The 27,424-nt window shown below is 41.5% G+C and overlaps 3 protein-coding genes across 5 annotated transcripts in view; 2 read left to right on the forward strand and 1 right to left on the reverse strand.

Moving 5' to 3' along the window:
- Nucleotides 1-655: 655 nt before the first annotated feature.
- On the reverse strand, nt 656-7,654 carry LOC133973443 (sphingosine-1-phosphate phosphatase 1-like). Its single transcript, XM_062411309.1, has 3 exons — nt 6,683-7,654; nt 4,161-4,250; nt 656-3,028 (listed from the first exon to the last, which is right to left on the reverse strand). The coding sequence occupies exons 1-3, from the start codon at nt 7,358-7,360 to the stop codon at nt 2,477-2,479; spliced, it is 1,320 nt and encodes a 439-aa protein (XP_062267293.1). The 5' UTR covers nt 7,361-7,654; the 3' UTR covers nt 656-2,476.
- Nucleotides 7,655-9,128: 1,474 nt separating this feature from the next.
- On the forward strand, nt 9,129-25,221 carry LOC133973084 (potassium voltage-gated channel subfamily H member 5-like). Of its 3 annotated transcripts, none has more exons than XM_062410727.1 (12): nt 9,129-9,276; nt 10,495-10,618; nt 10,823-10,929; nt 11,024-11,152; nt 12,423-12,541; nt 12,918-13,310; nt 13,902-14,331; nt 17,422-17,621; nt 18,396-18,648; nt 19,162-19,358; nt 21,953-22,813; nt 22,853-25,221. In XM_062410727.1, exons 1-12 carry the CDS (start codon nt 9,204-9,206, stop codon nt 23,102-23,104), a joined length of 3,138 nt encoding a protein of 1,045 aa, XP_062266711.1. In that variant the 5' UTR covers nt 9,129-9,203; the 3' UTR covers nt 23,105-25,221. The 3 variants fall into 3 exon arrangements, with proteins under 3 accessions (XP_062266711.1, XP_062266712.1, XP_062266710.1); XM_062410728.1 differs by having other exon boundaries at nt 21,953-22,729; nt 22,826-25,221; XM_062410726.1 differs by having other exon boundaries at nt 21,953-25,221.
- Nucleotides 25,222-26,517: 1,296 nt separating this feature from the next.
- LOC133973181 (disheveled-associated activator of morphogenesis 1-like) overlaps nt 26,518-27,424 on the forward strand; it is a 49,577-nt gene continuing 48,670 nt past the window's right edge. Inside the window, exon 1 of the mRNA XM_062410877.1 lies at nt 26,518-26,657. The gene's annotated coding sequence lies outside the window, so the exon portion shown is untranslated. The remainder of the gene's footprint in view (nt 26,658-27,424) is intronic.

A 27,424-nucleotide genomic window follows, 5' to 3' on the forward strand; every position in this document is an offset into this window, starting at 1 on the left:
ATGCCAAAAATACTACAATTTTCCATTTTGTGCAATTGTTCGATAAAAGATTTACCATTAAGAGAATCATGATGATGTTTTTTAGACTTTAGAGTTGTGTTGTTTTGATGCATGGAGATTGTAGGTTGGGTAAATAGTAGATAAGGTTCAGGTAATGTTGGGGTCAGGTTAGGATTCAATAGACTGTGGTTGGGTTATAAAGTTAAAATAAATGTAAACACACTTTCATACAACACAAATGGCGACAAAGTATTGTTGATGTATTCTTGTTCCGTTTTCTCGGAATACTTCTTCCACTGATAGTTTCTTTTTTTATGCTGACCTCTGTGAATTCTTTAGATTAAGATACCGTAAACAGTTCATCGTCCAAAGTTCAATTTATACGAACAGTGGAGAGTTTATCCGTTACCATTGATATTACTTGTAGTTTGAATACAAACCAGATAAAGATCCCAAACCTTATCTGAGTTACTCAAAGTTTGAGGGTGAAACCAGTGTGTTATTTGGGTGAAAGGAGTAAAAAGCTGGACCCCTGACTTCCTTTGCTACTGACCCTTTGTCTACTGTCCAGGAGGTCTCCAGGAACTGAGATTACATTGCTCCTATTTGAAAAGCAGAATACATTGTATATAAATTGATTGACTGATACAAGACATTTATACTTTGAATATTTTATTTATCCTTTTCCCGTATTTTTTTCAGATACAGTCCTTTTGCATAACAGGAAAAAAAGATGAGTTGATATTAAATCGATATATTCCACGAGTACTCATGATACGAGCTTTGAAATGCATGTTCCTACATGAACATTAAACAATTAATACAATGCAACCGAAAAAACAAGTACAACATTTAGACAGGAGCTAGGGTCAGGGATTTGTATCCTGTAGTTTAAGGACTTCAGCTGAAAAGTCTCTTTGAATTTTCATAATCATATATTTAGATTCTGTTCAGCCAGAGATATTAAGATGATAAAATAAATTATCAAAAATATTTGTTTCCTCTTGATTCTATACTAAATGATCATTTAATAGAGCACTTGATTTAAACTTAAAAGGACAACACAATGTTGTGGTACAATATTTGTAGAAAAAGAAGAAGGCAACATGATGATGCGGACAACGGATTTGGAAAAACTGTGATGAATCAACTGAAAGGAAAAGTTGTTCCATATTTACATAGAGATCAAAAACTACCCTGACACCATGGAAACGTAAATACTTACAAGTAATCTTTTACTCCCAGGATGCTTTGTAATTTAACAAAGCAACAAATGAGAAGTGATATGAATTAACACTTATTCTATTCTTTGACTTCAATCAAATAGTGTAAAGGTACAACAGATTCTGCTTAATGATGAATATGATCATTACAGTATATCTGATAGAATATTTGTTTGAAAAGTTCCAGTTAACACTTATGCACCGACCACAGTAGGTTCTTAAGTTTTTCATCCCGACATCAAATCCCATGAAAAAGTCACAAACAATGAGGCTCAATCAAGGCCGTTAAAAATAAGGATCATAAATACATACCTTTATTTAAAAAAGAAAACCAATCTCTTATAAAGCTCAGACAATGCAGTTTTTTATCCGATAATACTCAAACTGGAATAAATATCTTATTTGCTTTGGACTGTTTTGATTAATTTAGGATTAACTCATGTTAAGTGTATTTACAGCAGCAAAAAGGCAGACGTGACTTTGAATTAAAACGCTGAACCAGGCTGAAAATGCAAAATGTCCCACTTCCCTACCACAGACACTCATTATAAAATCTGAATATTTGAAGAATGTTTACTATTTAAAAAAATGACAGCAGGAGTGTCCTGTACGGGTTGAATGTTTTGAAGGTTGAAGCAAGCAGGAAACTTTGGCACCCAAAGCATAAAATCTGCGACTGCAAAAACGGCGGAAGAAGAAAAATCATCAAGGATCAGGAGGACTATAGTGGGACTGCTGAGTCAGAACTAGATCCGAGAAAAAGTGCTGCAGAAAAATAAAACCTGCTTATGTATCTTCAATAATTACATCACTGTTACCACCAAGTTGTTTAAAAGTGGCTTAAAAAACCCAGATGATAAGGATAATTCTTATGTCTGACTTCTGTAACTTTTGCAGCTGGTCAGATGTTTATCAACTGACCTTGAAAAAAATAAATAGCAACAAAAAAAACATGAATATACAAACTAGAGTGGTTGTTTTAATTTGATGGGTAAAAATGTCATTAAGTTCAGCCAGGTTGCTCACTGATGAGTTTTTAATAGTTTTTGGATTAAGTAATTACTTTCTTGTTAGGAAGATACATTCAGAATTGATTATGGGCTTTTCATGGGGTTTGTTGACAATAACAAAAGAGAAACATAGAGAACAAAACCAAATGACTTTGAACAGTTATCGTCATGTAACCAAGTGTTGTTTGCCTTTAGTGTGTGGGTGAACATGTCAGCGGCACATCGACAGGTGGAACACAACACTCAGGCAAGGTTTAGGATCCTAAAGAGGATAGGCACCACACAGGCACAGTTAAAGCCCACAACACTGTAGACAATGTAACGGTACGGCAGCTCCACTTTACTGTGCTGCCTCGCCCGTCTCACATCATCCGACGGCAGCCCAAACAGTCGACATAAGAAGGGAATAGTCACTGCTTTCATAACCATCCTCGTGACCAGGAGGACGGCGACTCCCAGGAGGAAGCGCAGCAGCGAGCGGACCACCAGGCCGGCGCTGATTGACGGTAACGTTAGAGGAAGTGAGGAGAGCGGCACATCCAGCAGCAGCCCCAGCTGATAGTTCACATGGGTTGCCAGAGCGATTCCCACCCCGGTGCCCAGGGCCTGAGCCGTATCGCCCCGCGAGGTGCTCCAGGAGTCCAGGGAGAACGCCACAAGTCCCAGGCCCACGTGTGAGACGATAACCACAAGCGGAGAGTAGTGGTCCATCATGTAGTAGGTGTCAATCTTTTCCAAAATGGGATGGAAGAAGGCGAGAATGAGGAGGCTGTACAGGAAGCCAGTGATCACCTCCTGTAACAGAAGAATGGCATTGAAGTTAAATCAACATAAGGTATTTTTAATGGGTTATGGGTTATATCCATATTGTTGATACACTCAAAGTCCTACAAAGCAACCTAATGTATTCTCACTAAAGTACAGTATGATGATTACAGAAAGTAATCAAGGTACTCCACCAAATAAATAAATAAATAAAAAAGCCATTGCCGTTTCTGCCCTGTAGGTGGCGCTTTTTTCACCCAGACATTCAATTGAAGGGGGAGAGTATTGCTAGTAGTAAACACCTATAAAAAGCAGGTGAGCTGCGGACGGAAGAACACGTGTTACTGTTGCAGGATGCAGCATTAATATTTACAAGCATCTGCTGCCCGGCCACAGAATCTAATCAGACTTTATCTACTCGCGTCAGTGTTTATAGGCTCTGATTACTTCTAATTTTCCATGAATCACTCACACACACGTTTCTGTCCAGTGTTATCATAGTCTATGTTATTAATGATTATGTGTTCTATTTAAAATGTGTATAAAAAGGTAAATGAATATGCTTAATGAAAAAATAGGTTTCCTTCTATTGCAAATATTTTCAAACTACTGGTGGGGATATGCTTTTTATTATCTCCAGCTTGTAGTTGTATACAGTAAAAAATAAACAAAGCAAACTTAATTTACTTTGTTATTTAAACAATGAAAAACTACTGACAAGAATTTGTTTTTGCATTTCACAGAATCCTAATTCTAACAGCTGGTCTGACGACTCCTCAAACAGAAGGAGTCTATCCAGCTACAGATATTTAAAATATGCACGTGTGAGTATGAAAGACTGAGATGCCTGTTGCTATGGTGGAAGGTATTCTCCATTACAGATGAATACAGACTAAAGTTCATCAGTGCCAGTACACTGGAGTCAGGCCAGCATTTTCAATCATCTGAGGTGCAGATATTTTTGCATAATATGGGATCAGTGACCCCAGACGTTCAAGGCCATGTGTTTTGTTTACAAGCCGACCGAGTGAGTGTGGTTACTAATCGGAGAAGGGCCTATGGGTGTGACTAGAGGACAAGTGTACAAGGGTGACAGCGTCTCAATAAATCCTCGTATCAGTGAGGGATTATTTATTTGCTATTACTTATTTGATATGCTTACCAGGATAGAATGCATCCCCATGTAGACTCTGCTCACACACACCAGGACGCTCCAGGTGAGCGCCACACACAAGCCAAACAGGAAGGTATACTGCGGGAGAGAGCATGACAAACAAACGTAAGCAATTAGAGAATTCTCTGAAGATGAGGCTTTGAGTGATACAAGAAAACTCAGATCAGAGTTTCCTGGAAGACCTGAAGTTCAGGTCTGAGCGCACACAGATGTGTCCTCAGACCACGAGTGGAGGTGCTCTGAGGACACATTCTTTTAACTCTGGAAAATCCATTTCGTCCTGGGCCACATATGAAGGACAGCTGACGTCCTCTGACCCATTGTAAAGACAGTTTTTACCCCTAATATCCTGTTGACTATTACTAGAATATTACTACAGCACCACTGGCCCTTACAATTGACCATTTCCGGTGGAAATATTAGGTTTGAAAGAAAAAAACCTCGATACATAGTCCACTAGGAAGAGATTTCACTCATATCTATAGTTGAAGGATCCAGACAAAGGTCAGTGAATGAGCAGGGTGTCTTTGTGCACCATTTAGCTAATCCTGTGAATCGGACTCCTACTCTGGGGGCCGTTTATGGTGTGCACCTTATCTTCTGTAACCTTCTGTAACCTTCTGTAACCACTTTCTATTAAAAGTGCCAGTTCCTCATCCTTCAGACGACGACACAGAGGGAGTTCAGGCTGTTTGGCTGCCGGCATTCGGACAGAAAAAAGCAACATTGTAAAAACTTTTGAGGGGCTTAGCTCTTCCTGGTCATGAACCCTTTGTCTCTGTCCACCACAACGACCCGTGCCCTCTCTGTCTGCGACGCCCTTTTTGTCTGCCTCTGCTCATAGTTTGTTTTTCTCTAACAACTCGTGCCTCATTGTTTGAGGTCAGTGTTTCCGCTTTTTTCTTAGCAGTGGGGGACAGGCCATGGCCGGCAAAATGTGTAGCGGAAACCGTGGCGTTGTTAGTCATCTACCACAGTCCTGTGTTATCGCTGGAGAATGGTCCGCCTGTACCATTTATTATTCTGCTAGAGGGAAACAAATGCTTTGGGTTGTTTGCATTACTTTAACCAATCAACTTTGGTTTGCTGGAACTAAAGCCAGGATGCAGTGATGGCGGCCCTGCAAAAATAATCTCTCATCTGATGTTTTCATCAACTAGTGTTCTATCCTTTTAGAATCATATTTTAACATTTCACAAAGTGAACTTTAGTCATTTATAATCAGTCCTGTGTAGTGATGCAGGCAGTCCATCTTCTTACTGGTTATCTGCAGTTTATCTCTATGCTGGTGGTATAAAAACAGCTGAAGAGCGGGTGAACAGGTTTTGTTGCTTCAAGCTCTCAGGCATGGCTGAAACAACATACTTCTTTTTTGGCCCTTCAGCAAACAGAAACCTTCCAGTTCCCCTTTACTTCCATTTTATCAGTAATTTATCTTCCCTTAAACCTCTACCTCCCTCTGCCTTCCCTTAATGCCTGACAATGCAGAACACTGACTATTTGTTTATTTAATAAACAAAGCAACATTACCATTCCCCACTTGTACTTTTCCGGCACGCCCTGTCATGTCTGAACTATCTGCTTCCACAGAGAGATGTTTGCTGCCAACAGCTGCAAACATCAGCTGCAACATAGCTGTGAATGGGTGTAAGCTCCTCTTATTGTTCAGCCTGAGCTTTGAGCCTCATACAAGACCGGGCACTGGGGATTAAAGAGGGATTTAAGGGCAGTCTGTGTTTTTTTCCCCATTCCTTGTGCCAATGCTGATCCACTGACCCCGTAATCTGTATATAAAGATGGATGATGCATACGTCCTCAATATCCAGAAATTAAGCCAAACTATCCCCAATACGAATGCCGCGATCACGGGATGGCGCCATGGCAGCGGGGTGCCATCGATGACAATGAATACGTTATTAAAACCCAACTTACAAGATCAATGTGACAATAACTACATAAAATGATAGAAACCATCTTTGAGAAAAATGTACTTGTACTAGGCAAGGTTTATGACCTATACTACAGCTAGCTTCCCCTTTTCAGGAGCAGTCATGTCATCCATCTGTATACAGCATATGGTCCAAACTGATTTATGCTAGGTGGAAAGACATTTGATCTCTTAGTAGAAAATGACAGCAACCATCTTTGAGATAAATGTATTTGAAGTGTATTTGAGGACATTTTGGGTTCACTTTTGGGGAGAAGTCCTCTCATTTTCCATCTATAATTACGGTCTTTGACTTTGTTTATATTGTAAAAAGGTTCGGCTCCCTGAATTATGCTCCTTAAAGTTTAGATTTTAAGAAACTGGATGTTTAAGGGAACTGGCTCTTGGGGCCTTCACATATCTGGGACCTTGTGGCATCTGACCTGCCTGGGGTTTACCTCTTTTGTTGACCCCTGTTGGAGACCCAGCCTTGGTACATCTACTCCAGCTCTCAAGCAGGACATTCTAGTTCAGAAATCTAGAAAAAATCAACTACACTTGACATGAGGTCTCCAGTGCTCACCTGCCACCGTCCATATGTCAGCATGAAGAGACAGAAGGGGATGGCCGTGCCCGTCATGGCGTGGGTGGAGGGCATGCTGTACTCGGAGTTGTAGAAGACCTCCACCTTCACCACGGGCGGGGAGGCCGGCCGGGACCAGCGGACCATGTCCTTCGTGGACTGACCCACGAACAGGTTCCAGGCCCAGACCACGATGAGCCTCCGGCTGACCAGGGCGTCGATGTTCCAGAAGACGAAGGGGAAGAAGACGATGAAGAACATCTCGTTGCCCAGCTCGGTGCCGAACGTGAACAGGTAGAAGAGGAACTTGTTGTTGATCAAGAACTCTTGACCCCCGTCCCCGGTCAGGGAGTTCCTCCGGAGGGGTTTAGCGACATTAGCCGCTGATGATGATGATGAAGATGATGATGAACCGTCGGACTCGGCTGTCGTGTCCCCCTGCACCCCGTTGAGCTGCGGCGCTGAGGCGTCCCCGGCCGCTCCGTTCCCGACCTCCGAGCCGTGGAGGCGCTTCCTCAGCCCGGGAGAGTCCGTCCCCGGGGGTCCGCTGCCCGGCTTGCTCGGGTTGTCCGCGAACGCGGCTTTGACGCCGCAGATATTTTGAAACCTCGCCACATGACAGGGCTCCTGGAGGTAACGGCAAACCCGCACAAACGACTTCACCGCGTCGTGCGCCATGACTTCAGAGCAGCGGTCAATTCAAAACACACAACAACTCTGCGCAAAGATGGAGTTCATGTCCATCCGCCGGGGCTCGTTAGGAAGAGGCGCAGCTCGGCGGCCGTTTCATTCCGGAGTCAACAAAACAGCTGTTACACTCGATCTCTACCTGGCGACTGCATTCAGAACACACACGCAGCGCGCAGCTTCCAAAGTCCGCCACAGTTAACCATTAGGTCGCGGTGGATCCTGAAATACGCAGCAGCAGCAGCGTCCGCCTGCGTCAGGCCGTTACTCCTGCTGCTGCGACTTCTTCTGCGCCTCCTTCATCTGTGCCTCAATCGACCAAAGGTTCGAGTACTTCCCCCTGTTGGACATATCATAAATTACACTTATTTATAATATTAATATTTATATAGAATGAATGCAAAATCACTGTGCACACTCAGCATCAAACTTTCTACAGTGATTTTATAGAAACAATTATTTATTTATTATATTCGTAATCTTATATTTGGCCTTTATTTGTATCTTTATATACATACCTAAATATGCTCTATCTATCTATCTATCTGTCTATCTATCTATCTATCTATCTATCTATCTATCTATCTATCTATCTATCTATCTATCTATCTATCTATCTATCTTCCTACCTACCTTTCCGTGTTCGTCCATCCATCCATTAATACTTTAGTCTTTATTATTTAAACTACTCCAGAAGTTACAGTATGAACATGGAGTATTTAGAATGTTCAGATGTTTTCTTTATATTACGTTTTCGTGGGCAAGGAGAAGTGATCTGTTTGATAGGAAAAACTCTTTCTCTGATTTTTGTGGTTTGGAAAATAAATGCATATGAGGGACACGTGTATCTTTCTGGTATGGGTGCATGTTAATGCGTGCACATTTTAGTTCATTTGAGTCCCTACCAGTGAAACTCTTGGCCCATCTTAGTCCCTTGAGTTATAAAGTAAAATATTACCTATTATTCTATTCTATGGAGCTAATTTAAATACTTTCTGCTCTGCTGGGCAGTGCAGTGTATTTCGTAACATTACATTTCAAACAGAATTGACAAATCTTTAATGACACTTAAATAATCGTAGATTTTGTACGGTGTGGCCTAGGGGGTAAAGTGGGCGTTCTCCAACTAGAAGGTTGCCAGTTCAATTCCCACTCTTACCCATCTGCATGCCGAAGTGTCCTTGGCAAGATACTGAGCCTCTAAATGGCCCCTCATAAATGTTGAGTGTACTAAAAATGTAAGTCGCTTTGGACAAAAGCGTCAGCTAAATGAAATGTAATGTAATGTAATTTATATATTTTTTAAATATTTTATGTACTGAGCTACGCATAGTAAAAATAAACAGGAAGTATAGGCCCGCACCATAATACATGTTAATAAAAATGTAACTTACATAAACAACATTATGTTCAAACTAAAATTTTACAGAAATTGGAAGTCAGTCCATCGATGCAGACATGAGAAGCTGGTAATAAAACACAGTGAAAATACAGGGAATCAAATATGTTTCCTTCAAAATAAAAGTACCATTATACAAATAAAGGTGCATGTATTGTTATTCGTATTGACGTTTTGAGAGGATTAACACAATTAAACTCAGACTACAATACATTTAATGACCAGGTTTGGATAGGTGTTATTTTCTTCCAAAAAAAAAAAAAAAATGCCCCATTCAACAAAGAGGCTTTTATTTCTTTAAACCCTTGCCCGGATATACTCGTTGTAATGTTGACTTGACAGCAGTGGTACTCATTCAGACCCTGTGATGGGACCGTAGTTAACATCAGCACCACCACCGAGCTGCAACGGGTCTCTGTGCCCTGATCCCTCATCATGCATGGGGGCAAGAGAGGACTGGTGGCTCCGCAGAACACTTTCCTGGAGAACATTGTCCGGCGCTCCAGTGGTGAGTTTCATTCTGAGAGGGAAAGATGCATGAATGTGGATGGGACAGGTTCCACACTGCAGGGCTGCAGGATGCTGAAGTAAAAATCTGATGTTAGTATTATATACAAGGGAAAGAAACCCAGTATATACTAATAACTCCTTTTAATTTACCGCTTTTTCTACTTTAATTAACAATGCAAATGTCAATTCATATTATTTGTATTGATGGATTATGCAATAGGCAATTTTTCAGTCCAGTTCCCCAGTATTCATTAGATAAAATAATATATTGCTAAATCTATTATTTCCACAGAAACAAGTGCTGAAAGGACTCAAGTAAATATCAGGACGAAGTAAATTTCATGTCTACGAGAAGCATTGTACATTTGTATTTTTAGGAGATGTATAATGTGATTTCTTTAATGTGATTTGATATGTATAAGACTTAGTTGGACCTGCCCCATTGGGTCGTATAACGTTTCCTTGTGATATTCTCCTTGCAAAACAGGCCAAAATCTATTTTTCAGATTGACTGTTTGTCTGCATGGGTTTCAACATGTATGGTGTCCTCATGCATGAGCGTGACCATGAACACGTGTGACACTGGAGTCTCTTTTTTAGAACAAATACTGATGTGTCAGCAGAGCAGATCAGTAGAATGAAGGCACGTGAAGTAATCATTCTCCTTGATAATGTTTAAGAGCAGCTTTGGTCCCTGGCATCGATCCTTTGGCTCTCGTTTGAAGACAAACCTGCAGACACTTTAACTTAGCTTCAGTATCATTCAGGAGGAAATGTCCTCAGCCGTTCCTCTGGAGACTGCAGCTCCCTGCAGACTGTTATAAAGCTGCTGTAAAACTTTGCCGCTGCTCATCAATATTTCATTGACATTAAGGCTGGAACATAAACATTTTATCAACAACTCTTTCTGCCTGCTGACTCGTCTGATTACCAGTGCTCTTTTAAATATTAATGGCTTTTTGCCCTTTGTTTACATTCAAATTGTGGGGATGTTGGGGCTCAACAGTAATTTCCATTACTGCACTGAATATTTCAGGTACAACATAGTTTTTTTTTTAATTATGAGCGAACAGTAAAAGTATTCTAATGTCAATGAGGCTGCATATCTCTAGTTTTCAAAATGTCACTGACAGAACACTAAATCCTAATGGACAGGTGCTTGGGTGATGTGAGTTTTCGTTTCAGACTTCTGTGTTTTTCTGCATTTTTCCTGCAGAAACCAGTTTCCTGCTGGGAAATGCACAGATCCTGGAGTGGCCGGTTGTCTACAGCAACGATGGATTCTGTAAGCTGTCAGGTTACCACAGAGCTGAGGTCATGCACAGGAGCAGCACATGCAAGTAAGACGAGGTGTTGTGGAGTATGAGACCTGAATGTAAGGGTTCATGTAAATGGTTCATAGGTGGTTTAGCCTGCAAAAGAGAGGCCATTTTTAGATATGTATAATAGCAAAGTTGTCTGTCTTCTGTCTTTCTTACTTCAGCAGCTGATACTAAATGTTCCCTTTTACCTCTCACTTTCTATCTCTCTCTCTTATTTCTTAGTTTCATGTATGGTGACCTAACTGATAAAATGACAATAGACAAAGTCCGACAAACCTTTGACAACTACGAGTCCAATTTCTTTGAGGTGCTGCTCTACACAAAGAACAGTGAGTATCACATTTCTTTAAGGAAATTATTAAATGCATCTTAAAACTACAGAATAAATAATATTTTCAATCTCGTGCTCCTTGTTGCCTACAGGAACACCGATATGGCTTTACATGCAGGTGGCACCGATCAGAAATGAGAAGGACAAGGTGGTGCTTTTCCTCTGCACCTTCAGGGACATTACACTTTTTAAACAGCCCATTGAAGATGAGTCAACAAGAGGTGAGTTTATAATCTCGACTTTATTCACAGCATTTTGTTCTGAAAGCCTAATATCTCATCCTGAATATGAATGACGCCATTTTGCACATTCAGAGCCAGACTCTGTGCAGTAGCGATTGGGGGGTGGAGCCAAAGAAGCAAGGTCCTGCTGATATACACGCTCGACCAATCACGAGTCATACTCAGCTGTCAATCATGATGTTTAACCCTGTTTTTGTAGCATCAAATAACTAAAACCAATCATCAGTGGGATAACAACTTCCTCAAATGACAGAAACTATCTTTGAGAAAAATCTACTCACATGTTTGCATTTTTAGTTTTGTCCATGTCCGATCTGTTAACATCGATTTTTGACCTCTACTGCAGCCAGCCACCAGGGGGCCAAGACACTTTGGCTTCACTTTTGGGGAGTTGTCCTGTCGTCCCTCATTATATAACATCTATATGTCTGAAACGTTTGTACTGGCTTCTTCTGAAGTACCTTGAGGTCGCAGTGCAGCCAAACATCTCAGACACACACGAGTGGCTGTGACTTAACACATGTCTGTTTCCTGGTATGTAACATACAACTTTCCAGGTGTTGTGTGTGCGGGTCAGTGAACACTTGTGTCTCTGTGGGTCCACACGGTGCAGTCTTGCGTGCTTCTGCCTGTTTTACATACATGAGGCAGACCACATGTTAACTGTTTGAAAATACTGTTTGTACTCAGGGGAAATGAAGAGACGCAAGTCCCCCATAACACAAGCATGTGCCAGCTGGCTGAGTACTGCTGGCTACTGGCTTTACAGTACAAAGATGCACCATGAATACAGCATGAAGCATTTATGAGCTGCTTCTCACACGACTCACATCGTCTTTTTCTTTGGGACACGACATGAACACAACATAGATTAAAGCCCTGATTGAGAAGCCTGTTGGGATGATACTTTCAAGTACAACTGAATATATTGGGGAAATGACATAAGAGGGACGCTTGTATATGCAATGTTATGGAATAAAATTTCTTACATCAGCAAAATCTGTTTTTCCACAGTTTAACTTCTCATTGGTGACATATTTACAGTTTTTCATGTAGAGAAATAGCAATTTTTTAAATATTAAAAAGTGATTTGTCTGTATAGTGCACTGCCACATTAAAATGTTTTTGTTAAACTAAAATGTGGGGAAAAGTATCTGAAATTTTGTATTCGTATAAACGTGGGTATGGACACAATGTTGTGAAATGCGTTGGGAAATAAAAAATGATCTGTCTTTTTTTGGTCTCCAAGTCGGTTGGACGAAGTTCGCCCGACTCACGCGGGCACTGAGCAACAACCGCAACCTGGTGCAGCAGTTGGCACCGATAAGCAACACGGAGGTCAGCCACAAGCCGTCCAGACTGGCTGAGGTGAGGCAGACGCTCAGGAATGAAAGGTTTCTCAATTTCGCTGGTTGTTTCTTGACCTATGTCCTATCCTTCCACCAAGTTTTATGGAAATATCAAAAAATGGCGAGTAATTACACAACTATAAAAAAATAACACACCCTCCCAATTGCCCATTGGCTTCTGGGGAATTGTAGGACACAAGAAAATCACACATTTTAACCTGTAGAAAGAAATACATGAGGGGTGATGATACTCCCATGCAGTGCAAGAACATCCAAGGGTGCATCTGTATGATCCATGTCACATTTTAACATATTTGTAAATTATAGATGTCCCAGCATATATGGTGAAACTGTTTACATGCTTCTTTACTCACAATGGTCCCTGTCACTGAAAGGCTCTCCAGCTGGGGTCAGACATTCTCCCTCAGTACAAACAAGAGGCCCCCAAGACGCCGCCGCACATCATCCTCCACTACTGCACCTTCAAGACCACCTGGGACTGGGTCATCCTCATCCTCACCTTCTACACGGCCATCATGGTGCCCTACAACGTCTCCTTCAAGACCAAGCAGAACAACCTGGCCTGGCTGGTGCTGGACAGCGTCGTGGACGTCATCTTCCTGATCGACATTGTGCTGAACTTCCACACCACCTTCGTGGGCCCGGCCGGAGAGGTGATCTCGGACGCCAAGCTGATACGGATGAATTACCTGAAGACGTGGTTCGTCATCGACCTGCTGTCCTGTCTGCCCTACGATATCATCAACGCTTTTGAACATGTAGATGAGGTGAGGGACCGTCGCATCATTTGCAGGATGATTTTATTTATTGTTTACTGCTGTCAACTTTCAAATTGATCTGCTTGATTGTCTCTGCGAAGGACGCTATAACATCTACATCATCTCCTGCAAGTCACCTGCGCGAGTCTTCAAATTTCCACAGAAATACCACACGGATAGAAGATTCTCTCCTTCCAGTAAGGAAACACACATTTTCTACTAAAAGAGCTGTTGAAACACGATCGTTTATTTTCTTATGGAGAGTCGGATGAGAAGATTGACACCATTCTTGAAAACATGTATGTGTATATGATGCCTCAGCCAGAAGACCGCTGGAAACAGACCAGATTACAAAGATTTTGAGCTTTTTATTTTATTTAAAATGTGTAAATACAACAATTAGTTGTTTTATCAGGGGTTGTTTGCAGGATTACTATTTATCCTTCATGTTCTCCCGGGATTTTGAGTGTCCTCAATCAGCCAAAAGAATGTATAATGTCATAATTTTCCTTTAAACACGCACACAATGTCTGGATCTATAAAATAAAATAGATTATATATTATTTTGTTCTCATCTTTCCCTCCTGTATCGCTGTGCAGGGGCTCAGCAGCCTCTTCAGCTCCCTTAAGGTGATCCGCCTGCTCCGTCTGGGCCGAGTTGCCCGCAAGCTAGACCACTACCTGGAGTACGGAGCAGCTGTCCTGGTTCTGCTGGTTTGTGTGTTTGGCCTGGTCGCCCACTGGTTGGCCTGCATCTGGTACAGCATCGGGGACTACGAGGTCATCGACGAGACCACCAACACCATCAAGAATGACAGTTGGCTCTGCCAGCTGGCCCTCAGCATAGGAACTCCTTACCACTACAACACCAGTGGCACAGGCCAATGGGAGGGAGGCCCCAACAAGGACACGCTGTACATTTCCTCTCTTTACTTCACCATGACCAGTCTCACCACCATCGGATTTGGAAACATCGCTCCAACCACAGACGGCGAGAAGATCTTCTCCGTGGCCATGATGATGGTGGGCTGTAAGTACTCGGGTCACAGCATTTCTAATCTTCAGGATACATCTCAAGCTCCATTGTTTTTCAGCTGATGTGGTTCATTATCTTTGAGAGCAGTAGGGCTGATATTACATAACAAGCAGTATCATTACTGTTCTTAGTGTCAGTGGTGGTTAATGGAGCAGTAAGAGGAGCTGCCATCATATAGACGCTGAAATCACACATGCATCTAATGTACGTTCAAACAAGTTTCCTATCACATGATCACACACGTCTCCAGTTTCCAGTTCTCACAATCCTTCCTGTGTTTTTACAAACTGAATGTATCCAGTGGGAGGAATTTAGTTTGTGTCATCAGCAGGAAAATGTATGTATTCCTCCTCATGCATTCTCCTCCGAAGCTGCCTCACCTGAATGTTGCTGAAAGTTTTCTGAAGTTTTCCCGTTGTTAATCTGACCCGGACAATCTCCTGGTGCATTCTTCGTATGTGAACGGTAAACTCTGGAAAATGTCCGAACCAGATTTACCGGAGGTCAATGACCAGACACGACCTCCTGGTCTCGGAGGTCATGTCTGAAAACGGCATGAAAACTACACATTTTGGACCACGACAGTAAAGTCTACTTTGTGGATTTGTCTTTCAGATGATTAGCTAGCCAAGCTAACCAGCTACTTCCATGTGATAGTTTAACAGTCATAACCTGCCAATGAGGAGTGGTGATGCACCAGTATATAGTGGCAGAAGCTCCTGGTTTAACAAGCAGCTGCAGGTGGGAAGCAGCATCCGACAGGGGAACATCAACATGTCGTCTATTAGTGCAATGTGTCCGATGAACAGCCGTACAGCAATAACCACTTTTCAAACAAAGCCTTTATCATTCAGGGCTGTTTTTCTGCTCATTCATTCATCCGTTCATCACATGCCAGAGAAAGGAGCCCAAACAACCTCCAGGCATTTAGTCGCATGCGAGAAGAGACACAGGGCTCCACGGCACCGGTGGCCATCGAGTAGCTGCAGCAAAGCAACATACGCTGACGGAATCTGCACAGGTTCACGAGAAGCTGCACAGTCAAATCTAACACAACACACATCTGGTTGTTATACATACATGTGGTGTAGCAGCTTGCATAATTGCTTATAATGCACCAGCCAAAAATGCCAGATTAAACACATATAGACAAATACTCACACACATGGAGGTATAAATACAAAGTTATAATGCATTACAGCACAGGTTGATATGAAGACTTAATTCCTGGACACTGAGATGATGATGAGTCCCTCAGAGCCAGTTTTGTATCCATGAATTATTCTCCTCAGTGTTTGGCTTCATAATTCTCTCTCCACTCCGGTCGTGTAATTCACATTTAGCTGCTGTGTCAGTGCTCCAGCCGCTGGGGGAGAGTTTAGAGACTCGGCTCTGTCGATAATAAAAAGTGACATGTTTGTCGTCCGGCCTGCTCTGTGAGTGTCCGAGTGAAGGGTGGTCATTATCGCCACCCTTCAATAAAAGATAACGGTCGATGGGTCAATTCCCTTCCATGGATTTTTGAAATATACATAAACTTGTTTAAATGTATGTGAATCACAGCGTGGTATTTTTTACATCTTTCACGTTGAATGGCTTTAATTTCAGATCTGGTTTTAATTGAAAATTATAGGAACATTTTGTTTAACATGATCTGGTGCAATGTAATATACCTCAGCATGTTGTGAATGTAAATTTACGTTAGACTTCTTTTAATTTAGGGCATACTTAACATTTAATTCAGCTTATCTGTCCTACCTCAAAGATTTCATTCACAAAAATAAGTCTTTTCAATTGTGTGAATGTATTATACATAATAAAAGTACGTCAGATCAACTTGATCTAAAGGCCTTCACATAAATTAGATATCTGCTTTTACCCAGGCGACCTCGCTCGCTGCAGTAACAGTGATAGCTTCACCTTCAGCGTCACTTTGCTCACACTTACCCTTCGTGCACTAACCTTTGGCCCGCTCCTCCAAAACAGCCTGTAAAGTGATGCAATAAGAACAAAGAGGGAAACACAATCTGACAGCCACGCTTCAAGGTTTGTTCTTCCAAAAGAGAAACACCCATTGCTCTGGTGGCGCCTCGATCACGAAGACCACTCGGTCACACTGAAGTGTCGGCCTGGATTACGGCCGATAAATCTCCTGCTACAGATACAGTAATTATGTGAGAGGCCAGAGGAGGAGAGGGGAGGCAGGGTTTGCCTGCAGGCTCCAGTGTTGTAAATGAACAATGAGCCATCACGTTGGATAAGTATCCTAACCTCTGTGATCCAGCGGTGGGGACTGGAGACGACTCGTTCCTCTTGAGCGGGTAAAACCTCACGATGAGAGGAGCTGACGGACTCTTTGAGGTCACTGCAGCGCTGTACAGCAGTGCTCTCACTAAGGAAATGTACATTATCAATAATGTTATAAAGTCTGAGCCCAACACTTACTGTGATTGTGTTTATGTTCTCTTTCGAACAGAACCAGTCATTCAACTCTGTATTTTACTTTTTTATATTAAAGTTTTAGCTGGATGATGGATTAAATAATGAAATCCATAATTTTTTAAACTACAGTAATATAGTAATTCGTTTTTCTAGTTTTAGGCTTATAATAATATGAACAGTGGATTTAATTAGCGTCTCAAATAAATTGTGGCATTTTAATGGTTAATATGCTTGCAGGGTTTTAGGGGAAAGAAAAACATTGGTTTCTTTCCTTTGAAAACCCCTCAAACTGCAAAAAAATGCATAAATATTTTATAATCCATTAATTCATCCATTATTTATTCCAATGTTTAGTGTGAATATTAAATTAAAGTCACCAGTGAATGGGTACATGTAATGTTCTTTTGTAAACCTTAAGAGGATTTTTTCCTTTAAAAAACTCAATAAATATACCAAGCTTAAAAGTTAATTTACTCAAATCTGAGAAAAGTGATCTACAAATCTTATACATATCATAATTTTATTTTACTTAGAGAATTTTCAGAACTTAAATGTCCTCTGTTTTTCATGATGCAGAATAAATCGTATCTGCTTGTCAGTTTGTTATTGACGACTGACGTTACTCTTTGTCTTCTGTCTCAGCGCTGCTCTACGCCACCATCTTCGGAAACGTCACCACCATCTTCCAGCAGATGTACACCAACACCAACCGTTACCACGAGATGCTCAACAACGTGCGTGACTTCCTCAAACTCTACCAGGTTCCCAAAGGTCTGAGCGAGCGAGTCATGGACTTCATCGTCTCCACGTGGGCCATGTCCAAGGGCATCGACACAGATAGGGTCAGTAGTAGTATCAGTTACTGTAGTGGTTATTCATTAAAGGTCTCAGCATTAAGTCGCAATTTCAAAGGGTAATAATCCAAAATGTAATGTACCTAAAACTGCATTTCACCAGTATTTTATTGAATAGAAGTGTATTTAATAGGATATATCAATATGCTGATTCTATTCAGACACACATGTTCAATTTTTCAGGTCCAAAGATTAACCAGCTTTGCTTTGTCGCTGACAGTCAGAAAGTCAGAATGCTATCATTTTTAACAGTATCATAAACGTGCATGGGCTGGTTGGAAGGGGGACGTGGTGAGATGATCAGTGAGGAGCCTCAAAGGTCACAACGGAAGATTGCGTGCACTCGTGGACCCTCAGGGTTCATGGACACTCTGCGGGATCTTGTGGTCACACAGCTCTAGAGTGGCAGTAAAACTTGAGATAAATTTGATGATGTATCTGATACCATCTTTGAGAAAAACTTATTTGACGTTTACTTTGACTTTCTAAGTTTCCATGTCCCGTCCACTGACATGGAGGAGGCTGGGCTATGATCTATGCTGCGGCCAGCCTACAGGTGGTGGTCAAGATGCTTTGGCTTCAGTTTTATAAGGACTTTCGATGCAGCTCTTTTTTTATTATATTGTTATTGAGCTGCAGTCAGAGACTGTTATTATAGCTCCACCTGTTGGCTTTACAAAATGACAATGCTTTCTAACATTAAGTTAGTTCCATGTTTCTACCGTAGTTGTTTTAAACCCTATATCTCCCTCTCCCTCTCAGGTTCTCTCGATTTGTCCCAAAGACATGCGGGCGGACATCTGCGTCCACCTGAACAGACAGGTCTTCAACGACCACCCGGCGTTCCGTCTGGCCAGCGACGGCTGCCTGCGCTCGCTGGCGGTGGAGTTTCAGACCACGCACTGTGCACCCGGAGACCTCATCTTCCACATCGGCGAGAGCGTGGACACCCTTTGCTTCGTGGTGTCAGGTTCACTGGAGGTCATCCAGGACGACGAGGTCATCGCTATACTAGGTAATCCAACGCAATATTATGCAATAGAGCTGTGGAGCTGAGGTGGCTGAGATAAAACTTGAGCAAAGGTTGTGTCAGTGCAAACCCATGTATGGTCAGGTTCAGTGTCAAACAGTTATTGGAGGTCATTCAACTTTCAACTTTACCTCGAAAGAATATTTGTCAGCACTTATCCAGTTTTGAAATATATATCTTAACTTTTATCTTGCACATGAGTTGTTCATGAGAATGGCAGAACTAGGATTTTGATTCAGTTAAGTGCACATTTTAGTCATTCCTTCTTTACTTTGACCTCTATAGCTCTGGGAAAACCCACAATCACATATTTTGGAAAAACCCTGTTCGAGCACATTTTGTTCTTCAAAACGCAAAGACAGAAGAAAGTTTCTTAATACATAGTCATATTTATTGTTAGTTTTGTTAATAGATTCCAGGTGCGGCCGGGTGGCCCCCTGGTCCCACCCCCGGATCTGTTTTTTAATGTACTAAACAAAGTCATACCGTCCCATCCAGGTAAAGGTGACGTGTTCGGAGATGCCTTCTGGAAGGAATCCACGCTGGCCCGTGCTTGTGCGAACGTTCGAGCCCTGACTTACTGCGACCTGCACGTCATCCGGAGAGACGCTCTGGCGAGGGTGCTGGAGTTCTACACGGCATTTGCCAACTCCTTCTCCCGCAACCTCATACTCACCTGCAACCTACGAAAACGGGTAAAAAAAAAAAAAGTCACCGCTGATGTTCCACTCTTTTTGTTTAGTTTGTCCTATAGGAAACTCTAAGAAAGAGTTCAAATACTTTTACTGTGTCACTTCAGAAATGTCATGTTATTTTAATGGCTGAGTGTGGAAACTTATCATGGACCCTGGGGGTCCGCGTACCCACATTTGAGAACCACTGGCCTGGAGACACCAGATGTGTCAGGCTGGATATTTGGGAAATGCGTGTAAAATTATGCATAAACAATATTGCAGCTATAAAAACATGGAGTCCTGTGTTTTGAATATTTCACCAAGACTAAACATCACAGTGCTTCAATTAAGACTTAATTAAGAGACTGAAAACTCTTCTTATGTTTGCCAAGGAAATTATGTTTTCACTTGTTAGTAGGATATCACAAAAACTACCAACCACATTTCCACAAAACCTGGCGGAGGGAAGGGGCCTGGGCCTGAGAAGAGCCTTTCAATTTAACTTTGCAACATTTGTCATTTTCCTTCAATATTTAATTAATTTGTCATGGAATAAATACACCCATGTGTAGAAATGCTACATATTTACTAAGCAAATATACAATTTGGTGTGGATCAAATAAAAGTCTGAAGCAAGCTGATTTTTATATTTTTATATGGGCGAGTAGTGTTTTTTTCAGCCATATGATACTGTCTTAGTTAGTTAGTTTATTCCTCTTCAGCAGATAAACTTGTAAGAGTAAAATATATGTTACAGTGGTTTTCATGCTTACTATTTAGGACAAATTAATCCTTTAAACCAGTTCTTTTACTTTATTTATATTTCCACTATAAGATCTAGACAATCGTGCAGTTTCGGATATATGAATATTCTATATTCTGTACTTCTAGATGAATATTTTATGAAAGTGCTGAAAAACTAAAAGGGGATTAAAAAGCTTAATTTAAATATATATTTGAGTTGATCTACTGAAAGACTTAAAAAAAATAAATGTAAAATGGTGATGCACATTTGATCCTATTTGCCAACACTGAGGAAACAAGCCACACATCTTCAGTGTAATAAATATAGTCTGCAAAAGTTTTTCTGAGAACTATAGGAATCTAATCAATATTTGATGGAGCTTTTCCCGGCCATACGTATTTATCCCATTAAGGAATTGAGATCTATTGCATTCCACTCTCGAAAGTAAGTAGCTCATATATATTGCCGTAATAGTATCCTAAGGGAATGACATTACATAAATTCTTAATGGATATTCCCTTTAAAGTCAGTCTGGCTTCATCTGTTGTTCTCTTTGTTCTCATATGAAATATCTCTGAGGTATAGATTTTAATCAAGAGGCCTTTATTTAGTAAAACCGTTCGCATTTATGAAGGAAATAAACATATATATACATTTAGAGTGTGTTAACAGAACACTTGGTTTTCTCTGGTCTATAAATATTTTATAGTATTTAAAATAAGCATATACTTTTAAATTCCCCTCTGAGTTGTCTGGCAGTTACAGTCCAAGAGGTCTTGTGCAATCACACACACACACACACACACAAGCACACACACAGTAAACACACATCTCTGTTAGGCAGCTAAACAATTTCAGAACAAATTGTGGCAACATGCTCAAATATTTATGGCTTTTACTTAAAATGTTTTAAATGAAAAGAAAGCCATCTATTATTGATTCGCGCAGCATTAGAGACTTGGCACGCCTGCAAAGGTTTAAGTTCTAAACACGGACGTCTGTACTGTTTTAACGTCACTTCACTTGCTTTACCACGAATGTGCATCAAATGTGCTTTGTCAGACATGTCTAAAGTGTCCGAGATGAATTCAACCTCAACAGCATTTGCTTCAAACTTTGACTTTAACACTGTTCCAGGGCTTATGGACGTGAACTGTCCTGCTCATGGGCCCGTCAGCTTTCAACATAACATCTAAATCACTTTCATATGAATCCACACATGAGTTGAGGGAAGATGTATATTTTAGAATCTAAAATATGTCACACAAGAAACTATTTATTTATGAGGAACATTTCAAAATATTAGGAGTTGACCCAAAGAGCTTTACAATCATAGAAAACTAGAATGTTACTCAGTCATTTGCTCTCATTCCCCTTATCAAAACACTTTTATATTCAAAAAAATTTGATTTTTATTTGGACAGGCACCAAATTGGACAAACTCCTAAATTTCAGTGCTAGATAAATGAAGGTTGAAGAGAAACAGAACAGAATAAAATTTAGTTAAGTACAAATAATTCGACACAGATTCGACATGTTTCTGCAGAGTCTGAGTAGGAACCGAAAAGTGAGACACTGAGAAGTTGTGACTTTTCTTTCACTCCTTCAGACGTCAGAAACCATTGTGGCTTGGCCATTGCTCCATTATTGCATTACTGCTCCATTAACTGTTTCCCCAGTGCATTGCTGCTTTCACGTCTTTAATATTTCAGCATACACTGCAGCAGGTCTGGAGGCTTATCCCTGATTCAAAGCTGCATTAAATAAATGCATTCTGTTCCATCTAAGTGGAGCACAATGTGCAGCTTGTGTACAGCTTTGCAGTGGGACTCAAATCCCAGTCCTCATGCACAGATTCTCCCTCTTGCAGGTCATCTTCAGGAAGATTGCGGATGTCAAGAGGGAGCAGGAGCGTCAGAGAAGCGAGGTGACGCTCTCCATCCCCGAGGACCACCCCGTGCGAAAGCTGTTCCAGAGGTTCAGGCAGCAGAGAGATTCTCAGACGCCGGGAGAGTCTCTTGCGTACCTTGAACACAACTGTGTGCAGGTGGAGCTGCAGCGCCACCACCACTCCGACTCAAACTCCTACACACAGTGTCAGACTGTATCCTTGCAGCACCAGGAGTACAGCGCCATCGTGCAGAGCAATCCGCCCTGCACAGGAGGAGGAGAGGATGCAAGCAAGGCTGCACTTCCACAAGCACTTGTCCAGACTGAAAAGTCAGAACAAAGCGGCACACAAGAGGCAGCGGAGTCTGTATTGAGGCCTTGTGCCGAGATTAAACTTTATCAGGTGGATAACAGCTCTGCACAAGGCATTGGTGCAGGGGGAGAGGCCGGTGGTGTAGGTGGTGTTACCAGCAGCAGAGGTGCAAGGGGGTGGGCAAAGTTTAAAAACGGCATCTCTGCCGCACCAGCGCCTCCTGCCGTCGAGCAAGAAAAGCAGACGCAGAAACCGGAGGAGTGGCCCAAAAGTTTGCAGTCGTCAGAACAGTTAACAGTTGCCAGGATTTTAGAGGAAGGTGGAGACACGAGCACAACAGAGGGGGGCAACAGTGCAGGAGAATCATGCGAAGAAACGAGCGCCCTGCACAAAACGGACTCCTGCGACAGCGGGATTACAAAGAGCGACCTGCGCATCGACCGAGCAGGAGACTCGAGAAACTCCTTCGAGCGAATCCCGATGGAAAAGAGCCCGATGGAGAGAAATCCATTCGAGCACAGCCTCTGCGTGGACGGCGAGGTTTCCCTGAAACACTCGTTCGTGCAGCCGGCGTCCGAACAAACGCTCCTGCAGGCGACGCTGCACGAGGCCAAGCAGGAGCTGAAGGGAGACATTCAGAACGTGAGCGGCCGGCTGTCGGTCCTCGAGTCTCAGGTGAGCGAGATCCTCAGGCTGCTGTCGGTAAAAAGGAGACTCTCCCTGCCGCCGACTTCGTCTCCAAAGGCAAGAGTCAAAGCTCAAGACTCAGTCGCCGCCTCCAGGTCGGTCACACCCAAAACGGATGATGGGCCTTTTTGATTTCACCGGTTAAAACCACACAAACTGAATCTGTATGTGATGCTGATGCATGTCCTGCTGGATTCTGGCCTGCCAAAGAAATTTCTTGAATTGAAGGAGACATAGTTTGCCTTTTCAGTTTTTCTTTCCTCAGGTTTGTTACACGGGTTGTTTGTGTGTGTAAAGAGTTGGTGTGCGGTTGACCAATCACAGCAGAGTGGGCTTTACCGGGAGGAGGGGCAGGATGCAAAAACACGTTTTTCAGACAGAGGCTGAAAAGAGGAGCTGCAGAAATAGATAGTCTGAGGAAAGTGATTCCTAAACATTAGAGCATGTAAACCTTTTCCAGTAATAAAAATGATAGATCTGGATATGAAAAACACATAATATGTCTCCTTGAAACACTTGACTGCATGCAGAAATCCCTTTCATTTTACTGTAGCACTTCAAAACCCCAGGGATTTTTCAAACTTTTTTGACTTATGAGGTACTTTGATGATCGTTTGTATGTTATATTTCAGGAGCAACTAATGGAACACAACTCAATTTGAACACTCACTGTTATTAGTAGGACATTAGTCCATCGTTTTCATCACGACATAAAGCAACGTATCACCCGTGTGAGACTCTGGTGAAGCCTGACAGGGAATGAAGTAAAAATATGAAGTAGCTGAGGTCAAGATGTGTTTTTAAATATGTTCTTTTGTAGTGTTTATTTTTTGGTAAATTTGTCAGTTTCATGATCATCCTGAACTTTTTGTCTTAACGCTCAAGAAAGCAGGACCAGCTCTGGCTTTTGTTATCCTTGATGGACTGGAGGTGAAACGCCTTCTATGTTAAATAAAGAAAGAACAGGGTTTCTGATTGCTCATCCTCACTGGAGTAACAGAGGTGACTGTCTTTATATAACTCACTTGTCAGGTAATTAATCATGTGCCTTACAATATGACGCCTCATAGAGTGTTGTAGTGACGAGACAAACAGAACATGAAATGATACAAGTGGAGGATAATGAAACTATTTATTTTTATTCATATATTTATTTTCTACTATACACATGTTTGAGCTTCATTTCCATGCATGTTAAACAGAAATGCAATAATGACACTTCATTAATTTATAGATTTTTGTTTGTTCATTCTCATAATTTCATTATTTTGTGGTATGAATATATCAGCAGGTAATGCAGAGAACTTACTGTATATTCCTAAATGTAATTTTGCCTCTTACTCAGGTGGATTTCTTCCAATATTTGAATCTTTATTTCCATATTGTGATTTTATATTTGCCTGTTTATTGAATGGGAATTCAAATCCGTTTTTTGGATCAACTCAGATTAGAAACAATGGGTCACTATGCACACGTAGCTATGCAACTATAAATGAACTTGCACTGCATTTGGTTATATAAAAACAATTCCCATTCATTTATTCTCTTTGGATGAAAAGATAATGTTTCTGTGTGGCTGCAAACCAGCAACTGTAAAGGATGTTAGCATGTGACTGTTATCTGATGCAATGTATTTATTTGACCTTCCACACATACCCGACCCCTGCATGCATCCAGGGACCCTGACAATGGTCGCGTGAATAATGAAACTGATGCCTGATCACAGTCTGGTGTTTGGTCTCCTCTGTTATGCAGAACAAACGTCCGTCCCTGTGTAAATTAGAGGCTTTGAAAAATGCAACGTGCAAACTGTTTTAATCTCTTGTGTTTTCTTGTATGAACGGTTGTAAGTGAGGTCACTTCTCTGCATATTGTGTAGGCTTATTTCTTTCTTCAAACCAAGAACACACCACTTGGTTAAACTGCTAAGATTGGAGGAAGGAAAGTATGTTTAATGATTCGTGCACACAGCCCTCCAGAACACAAGATGGCACTAATGTCTTGTTTTAATATCCTTTTAAGCTGTGCACCTGTTTAGACACTAGATGGAGACATCTTACCTGTCTCTTGCACATGTAATAAAAAACAACCTTTTCACTAAAAGGTAAACGGCCAACAAAAACCTAACCGTGGCCATATTTTGTCTCAGGACCTTTGGTGTAGTTGAGTATTTTAGCTTGTGAGATATCAATTTGAACTGGAGCAATTTAAAAACAGTTGTAAAGCCAAACATATGTAGTTTATTATAAAAGCACGTGAAAAAAAAGCTAAAAAAATATGTCAAATTTATGATGCTGAAAAAGACAATTGTGTCCCCTGTCCTCGAAAATGACTGAAACTTGCCTTTCAACATGTACAATATTACTATCAAGTGAACTATGACTCTTTTATTGTTATCAATATTACTTTTATCATTTATGTCCAATATTTGTCCTTTCCTTATTATCATGTACAGTGTTACTCATAACATAGAAAATCTAAGTTCCAATACAGTTCTATTCCTTTAATTTTTTTGTTGTAACTTATCTTCTCTGCACTGGTCCTAACCAGCTCGTCATTACACTTCACGTCACTTAAAATAGTATATTATTATTATTTATTATTTAGGGCCTGAGCACTGACAGGCACTGACAGACAGTGAGGCCCTATTCAAATTGTAAGGATTATTATTATAATTTTTCAGGCAAATTCATTGGCGTTTTGACGGCTTTAAAATGCTCCAATTTTTAACAAAATTTGCTGAAAATTAGAAAGTGGTGAAAGTTTACTTTTCATTTATTTTCATTTATTTATTTATTTGCTGGAGAACGACCGCTCTACCCCCTTGGCCACACCGCCGTTAAATTTCAGGAAGGATTGGATTACCTCGTCATTCCCAAGACAAACTGAGCACAGGAAGAAGATGTACAAATTATTGTGTGTCTGTGTCATTCTATGCTGCTTTTGAAAACCATTGTATTTTCTACTTTACTACATATGCTTGACAGCCTTACTTAAAAGTTACTTTCATCTTTTTGGATTTTAGATACTGGATGATTTAACATGCTTTAAAAAACTTTTGTTAGAGAATAACCCAGTAGTTTCCAACCTTGGCTTCTGACGCCTTACAAGAATCACAGTGTGGGACACATTTCATTTAATATAATTTTGAAAATTCATGCAAAACCTTCTACTTTATATTCGGTGATCAAATAAATCACATTTTGTTCCCATCAACTAGCACAAGGAGTAAGGGTCACTCATTATTAAAATTGTTACTTGTCATTTTAGTGCAAGATCTGGCACAATCATTTCTTTCGAGATGAATAAAGTTCTGTCTTATCTTGTCTTAAACCTCTGATAATCAGTTTCTGGTCATACATTTTATCTATCTATCTATCTATCTATCTATCTATCTATCTATCTATCTATCTATCTATCTATCTATCCATCCATCCATCCATCCATCCATCCATCCATCCATCCGTACAATAAGGAGGAGCGTTGTTTTGGCCCCGCACTACAACTCCCGTGAGTCACTGGGTGTAAACACAGCAGGGCGCATGCGCAGTTGCCGCTCCGGTGGATCAGTGACGTCTACCAGTGTATTGAATGTGAATGGAGTCGCTCCTCCGTGTTTCCTCTCCGTTCCTCCACCCACCTGATGAACGACTGGAACAACCGGAACAATGGTGAACGGGACGAGGTAAGAAACAGCTGTTCACTTCTAACAAACCCCACCGCGGGGACGGTTTGAAACATGTTGGTGTGAGGGGACCACACCGAGCCGTTAGGCTGCGGTGCCGCCGCCGCTGACCTCCGTACCGGTGTGGCCGGTCAACTCCACCGCCGTCGTCAACGTTAGCTCCGGCGAGTTTAATCTCTTTCGTCCCTGAGCTTTGTTCCTCCCGGAGCTTCGGGTTCAGTGAGTTGCGCTGCTCCGCACTGGAGGAGGGGACATTTACATCTGCTTTGCAAGTTGTGTTTGTTTTGTCGGCTCCGGTGTGTGTCTGTGTGTGTGTCGAACATCGGCCATGTCCCGTCCTACAAGATAAACATTGAACTCCCATGAAGAGAAGCGATAAACGAGGGTGTGAACCAGGGTCCTCCGGGGTCCCTCCCAGTGGTCAGCAGAGTTCAGGGGTCAACCGTCTCTGTGTTGGCTGCACTCCGGAGCTGTGTAAATGTCTTTAAAGTGATGTAAACTTAACAGCAGCTCTTATCTACTCTTTATGTCGTTTTAGTTCTTCATATTAAACGTTGATGCTAAGCTGTAGGGTAAATGATGGAGGAGACATACCTTGTATATGATGACATGTATAGCTGCTGAAAAATAATATTGTATTAATGTAAGCTGGAGAAGCCAGGCGATATTTTTGATGGTCCAGCCCAACCTACTTGATCACCAGCCTCCCAAGGGGAAAAGGGCGAAACCACTCTCTGAACCGGGGGTCCTCCTCCCCGGGGCCTCCA

This window comes from Platichthys flesus, chromosome 18, assembly GCF_949316205.1.
Source record: "Platichthys flesus chromosome 18, fPlaFle2.1, whole genome shotgun sequence".
In the NCBI taxonomy this organism is placed as follows: domain Eukaryota; kingdom Metazoa; phylum Chordata; class Actinopteri; order Pleuronectiformes; family Pleuronectidae; genus Platichthys; species Platichthys flesus.